Source organism: Brienomyrus brachyistius, chromosome 11, assembly GCF_023856365.1.
Source record: "Brienomyrus brachyistius isolate T26 chromosome 11, BBRACH_0.4, whole genome shotgun sequence".
Lineage (NCBI taxonomy): Eukaryota > Metazoa > Chordata > Actinopteri > Osteoglossiformes > Mormyridae > Brienomyrus > Brienomyrus brachyistius.
In genome coordinates, this window is record NC_064543.1 from 17300084 (window position 1) to 17306095 (window position 6012).

General features: G+C 40.5%; 1 protein-coding gene across 1 annotated transcript in view; it reads right to left on the minus strand.

Moving 5' to 3' along the window:
* The window catches only part of bean1 (brain expressed, associated with NEDD4, 1), a 36791-nt gene extending 35274 nt beyond the window's left edge, over positions 1 to 1517 (minus strand). The window contains exon 1 of the mRNA XM_049030765.1: positions 856 to 1517. Coding sequence (XP_048886722.1) covers positions 856 to 979 — 124 coding nt within the window. The 5' untranslated portion in view covers positions 980 to 1517. The remainder of the gene's footprint in view (positions 1 to 855) is intronic.
* Between the last annotated feature and the right edge of the window lie 4495 nt (positions 1518 to 6012).

A 6012-nucleotide genomic window follows, 5' to 3' on the forward strand; every position in this document is an offset into this window, starting at 1 on the left:
TAGGAAAGGGGGCTTGCACATGAATCTGCACTCAATCTACAGCCAAACTAACCATCAGCTTTTGTAGGATAATGCAAACAAGGCTGTACACCTTGAGGGATGCATGAGTGTAAGGTAAAAAATGTCCAGTTCTACTCCAGTATGGTAAATAGTCAGCCTCTCGTCACTACCTGCTGATAATATGGGTCATATAAGTTGGTCCAGTCAAAAGACACGCTGTTTATTCTTAAAGTGTGTTAAAAAAAAACCCTGAAAGCAGTAGTTAAATTGGATAGATTCCACATTTCCCCCCTTCAAACTGATCAAACTTAACATTTGCGTGGAAATTATTACAACCGCGACATACAGTATAGCCATTGCCCAAACTAAACGATTACATTAACCGAGCACGTTATTCTCATCCAACACCCAGAGTAGCCCAAAGCTACCAAAACGTCAGGGGTTTTAGCGAATAAATTCAGCTATTTCGCGTCACACTACTGTGCTAACTATGGACAGAAATAAGTACAGTATACCGTACAGTTTCAAAATAGGTGAACACTACAGCTACTTTAGAGAACAAAATATTTATTGCTAATAGGCTATCAATACCATACAAAGAAGGACACTGCATATGTGTACATAGAAAACATGGCAAACAGTTAAACAAATTATATGCATTCGGCGGATGGACCGAAATATCCACCATTAATCATTAAAATCTTATTTAAATTCGGAAGCACAGGGATGCTTATTTTAGTACTACCATGTATAGCTAAAGGTGGCTTAATTTAAATCCACGCATCAGCAGTCTATCACTTGCCTCCTAATACGAAACAATCGCATGATCGCAAAATGACAAGAAATGTCACCTACCCGCGCCGATGTACAATATCCCCATACGATTGCGGTTTGCGACGACAAGCTCTGGTCGACCAACTAGTTCGAGGAAATGGGTTTCTATAGGTGCCGTGCCATGAATTGTGTCTCCTGGACTCATTGTTTATTTGTAGCCGTAAGGGGAAGCCAGGCTACAAGCGCCGCAATCTGCAGCATCGGGCTGTTCCAGAGCAGCCGCTCCGCAAAGCCGCGATCCTCTCCCGGGAGCCTGTATCGTCTGCCGGTGGAGCACTTTAGCTCCTCGAAGACCTAACCTCCTAAAATAACATCTCTGATCGAGCCCACTGGGACCGCGTTAGGACGGCATGTTTACATTGCCATGCATAATAACGATCGTTGCCTTTTCATTAGGTGACAGCTTTTCCGCGAGCATCCTTGTCCACGCAGCCTTGTGCTGCATATTATAGATCTGGATGTTTTAGCTCACATGACAGGCAAGCGGTCAAAGAATGACATAACTAGAGCAATGCCTCTCAAAAGGCACCACAAAACAGCTCCATACGTTTAAACGCCTGTTTCTGTCAGTCCCTTTGATTTTCCATCAGAAAGATTATGCTCGGTAACGAAGTTAACGTGAATTTGCGTCTATTTCCCGGCCCTTACCCTGTTAACTACATTAATATTAACATCATATACAGAACAGGTGTCTGTGCAGAGAAGAATGGCGATTGGGCATAATGACTGACCGCTAGAGAAATCAGGAACTAGTTTTTCTTCATTATATGTTAACAGTATATGATTTTTAGTCATTATCAGTTATTTTCACTCAATATATATTTTTAAATAAAATAAAGAACATTCGCACAGTGTTGTTTTCCATTTGTATAAACAATTTAAACATGAGATGTGCATAATTCTCCATGTTGAATTCTCGTACACTTATAAAATGAAGTTGAATTTAATCTTTTTACGAAAGTCTTTGCGACTCCTGCTGGTGAGACCGCGGTATTCGAATCAAATGGTTATTGCGGTCTATATTTCGGTGGCATTTCATGTTACGCGCGTCAATTCAAATTATTATTAAAAGAATTATAATGTACGTTACAGTAGTGTAGATGGCATTTAATCTTCATATTCAGTGATTTTTCTACGATTATTTGACATTTTATCCTAAGGGTCGGATTATAAAAAAATCTAAATGAGAAAGACTAAACTTAATTATAATTTGCTTTATAATTTCCTTCGATCGTTATAACCCGCCAAGAAAAGCAGCGTTAAAGTAATTGAAATAAATCCTCAGCTCTACACATTCCTATTAACCTATTGGACTTACATCCAGTCCAATAGAAATACACAGTATGATTGTTCAGATGTTACATATTTTATAGAGTTTGAATCCTGGTGTGATATTTAGCAATAATTAAAATACGCCGAAGTTTAATGTAACACAACAGAAGTAAGAGATGAAGTCAAGGTTTGTATCCTGTTTTTTTTCGTACTAGAGAAGCGTCACCTTCTGTTGCTTTTCTGACAGGTTGTTCTAGATGTACTTTGTGATTTCATCTCTAAGTTCTGAAGATGTTTTCCAATAACTCCTACAATAAGATGGCTGTGATGCTGCTTTCATAGTCCTAGAATCTTACTGGTAACTTTGATGGACAGCAATATAATATAAGCATAAATAGGTGTAACATTTTTTTTAAGAGTTGTGTCCTGCGAGGGTATGGCACCCCATCATGGTTTATTCCTTGCCTTGTGGCCCTTGTTTCTGGGACAGATGCCGTACGCCCCCCCCCACCCTCTCTGGCCCAGTATTGGGCAGGTGATATAGAAGATGAATGATTGAAAAGTTTTTTTTTTTAATAAAACATTTTGGTAATTTGAATGTAGCCGTCTGAAAGCAATTCTGTCTGTTGCACATAAATCATACCATGCTTATCCGAGCCGTGTGAAAACGTCCAACCTCCACATCCATTGTGGACCTTTCATTCTAACTTCTGGTCACTGTATGTTGTTCTATACAGAGCTGACTTCCCACCATTATTGTGTCTACACTTTTTAAAATTTCCTGTCATGGAGATGCTGATGGTTGTATGGACATTTTACCCCCAGGTGCAGCTCTATTCACTGTGGGAAGCTCAGCACAGGCTGCATGGTCCCCTTGTGCCCCCCACTTCTGGGAATCAAAGCCTGGACCATCTGGCCCAGAGGCTACTCATGCCAGGGTGTTGCTCTGCAGCTGATGTTAGCATGTGGAGGTGTGTGACCGCAGAAGGTCATCACCGCGTCGTAAGGCCATGCCTACTGCATGTCCTGCTCAAGGTAGAACTATCTTCGCAAGGGTAAGTAATGGCCTCAGAGTATAATCTCAAAACCATCCACTCACTGGCAACCAGTACCAAGCTGGGATCATTGGCCCTTTTGCATGCATTTAGCTAATAGATGAATTTGGTGTAGAGAACAATAAAAGGAATAGCTTAAAAAATCCCTGTAAAAATACGTTATTGCACAAGCACTGTCACTTGAGTACTAATCACGGCACTATTTTTTTAATGACTGGCACAATCTAAAGAGATATATGCAAACCTGTACAACTGGATTCATAAATTCAACTAGATTTCAAAATACTACAGTATCACATACAAGTACGAAAACATTGCACGAGAACCAGTGGAAACCTAAATATATACTGAAGGGAATGTTTAGCCCCTTTTGATTGTATGATAACTACCTGATGAGGTGTTATTTCCTCTGAGCATGAAGACGCTGCCCGTGAACAGGAGCCGGCACACCTTCATTCCACCTGAAGTAACCTGATGACGTTGGCTTGCGTTGGGATTGTGTGTGTAAGCCAGCGAGGATGGGAGACAGGCCTGTCAGATGGCTCTGTGCTTCGCGCCCTCTGCGTGTGGCGTTGGAGCGGAAGATGCGAGTTTCCCTGGAAAGAAAACAGGAATGGGAGGCTAGGGGTGGGGGGCAGCAAGCTGGAGTCATGTTGCCCATGTCCTCATGTCTTGTCTTCTGTGTCCACTCGCCAAGATTTCCTTTTATAGAAACTAGCCCGACATCCTCTTGCATGCTGCATATGCTGGTTTTGTGAATGGCGACGTGTGTGTCCGTGTGCTTGTTATTAGATTCAGATTCAGATGCTTTATTGTCATTGTTGTTTCCACAGCAACAAAATTTAAAGGTGCATCCTCTCCAGTATCTCAACATCAAAACAATAGACAAATAAGTAACAATAAAACAAAATAAATCCAACAAACAAACAAACAGACCAGCACGATAAAAAGGTGTGAGTCTAATAAATAAACCGCCATCGCAAGCAGGATTAGCTGAAGTACTTATTCTCGGTTAAATAGGAGTAAACGCTTTCTTTGGTTGGCTCATTTCATTACATCACCTGAGTGTCAATAAGAGGCAGCAGGGCAGAGGACAGTAACACTAAACCCATTTCACTTTGGTTTCTGCCCTTTTCCCAGCCCTGTTCCAAGACACAAAACTTGGGCCATTTCAGGTACTTGACATTAACTCCTTATGCTTGTTGATTGAGGAGGCCAACAAGAAGTGCTGAATGATTATCCAGCGATAATGAAAGGTCTCTTCGCGGTAAGACTCCTGCAGGTGGGATGACTTCTTCATCAACACCCGTCACTGAGAAAGGTGTAGTTGAGTCAATCTGCTGTCATTTGTTGCTAGTGAGCGTGTAACATGAAAGGAGAAATGCCAGTCAGTCTGAAGGCAACATATGCTACACATGCAAACACAAGCACCAAGAAATGGGAGTATGCCAAATTCACATCCCAGCCAAATTCACATCCCAGCCAAATTCACATCCCAGCCAACTGCAAGTCACATGTTCTTCAAGCTGAGACTCATGGGATTGACTAGAAAAACGAAACCATACAATACTAGTGCACAGTCAACTATTCCATTATGAATCAATTTGAAGTTTTTTAGGGTATTAAAGATTTTAATATTCCCAAGTAATTTAGTAATTAAAGTATGAAAGGTCTGCTGTAATGTTGCCTAGTTACCCATATATCTTGATTAAAAGGCCTGTAATGGCATTTAATTTTCAGACCAGCTACCTGAGCTGTGTATTAGCTTAGCATTTTAATTTCATGTACTACCAACAACACACAATGGTAAAGTAAGTAGGAGCTCAGGTTCTCAGCACAGAACACTGGAATCTGGAAACTGCTCTGCTTGTCGGACTACAAACATGTGTGTGATTTTTCATTTCACTAGAGGGCGTGTGACACAACAGAACTGCACATAGTGCATTAACCAATACACATGCAGTTTTGTTTCCAGTTGTATTAAGGATTATAAATAAAACGTAAATTATAGGTATTACTGAGCTCCGATAACGGTGATATTGCTCTCATCTCTTGTATTGCAATATTATTTAATGATATTTTAGAATTTCTATAGGTAGAATTACCTCTCTTACTGATTATGTGTTTATACCGATGCTCTGTCCGTTGCTTAAAAAGAACAAATAATTGATGAAAAGTTAACAGTTAAAGTTTGATAATGAGAGAAATAGATACATGCCGTAAGTATGTTCGGTCAGATTGGACAATGTCAGGTCACATGTCGCCAGGGTTAAGCACTACACCTCCTGTGCTTCAGCCATAGGGAGTGAAATATAAGTTTATATATGCAATGTTTATGTATTGCAGTATTCACATTTTTCATTGCCAAGGTAATCCATTGTACTGGAAGCACCTACAGATAAATAAAGAATGCCCTTTCCCAGTGGTATTTAAAAGGTGATTGTTCAGAGGCTTCAGGAAGTTCTGTTTGGAGTTTACCGAGGCATTGGCAGGAAGCACAGCGTCATTAAAGAATTTCCTCCAGTGTCTGTGGATAAGTGTTCGCCATTATCTCAGCCATCTGTTTCTGTCATTCCTTGGCAGTTCCTCCACTGACAGTTTCAAGACATAAGACTTAAATGTTCTTATAAGATTTACATTTTGCAATTGTTGATGCTAGCCATAAAACTCAACGCCCCATGAAACTCACCGATGCTTGTAATGTGTTGAAAAATTTCGGCCACTCAATCCACACTCATTGCCTGCTGAACCATTATTCTCTTTGGGTGAGCTGCCAAACTCTCACCAGCAAATAATTACAATGGCTATGACTGTTGTTGCATTTGTTGTCGTTTTCGTTCTTGTTGTTTTT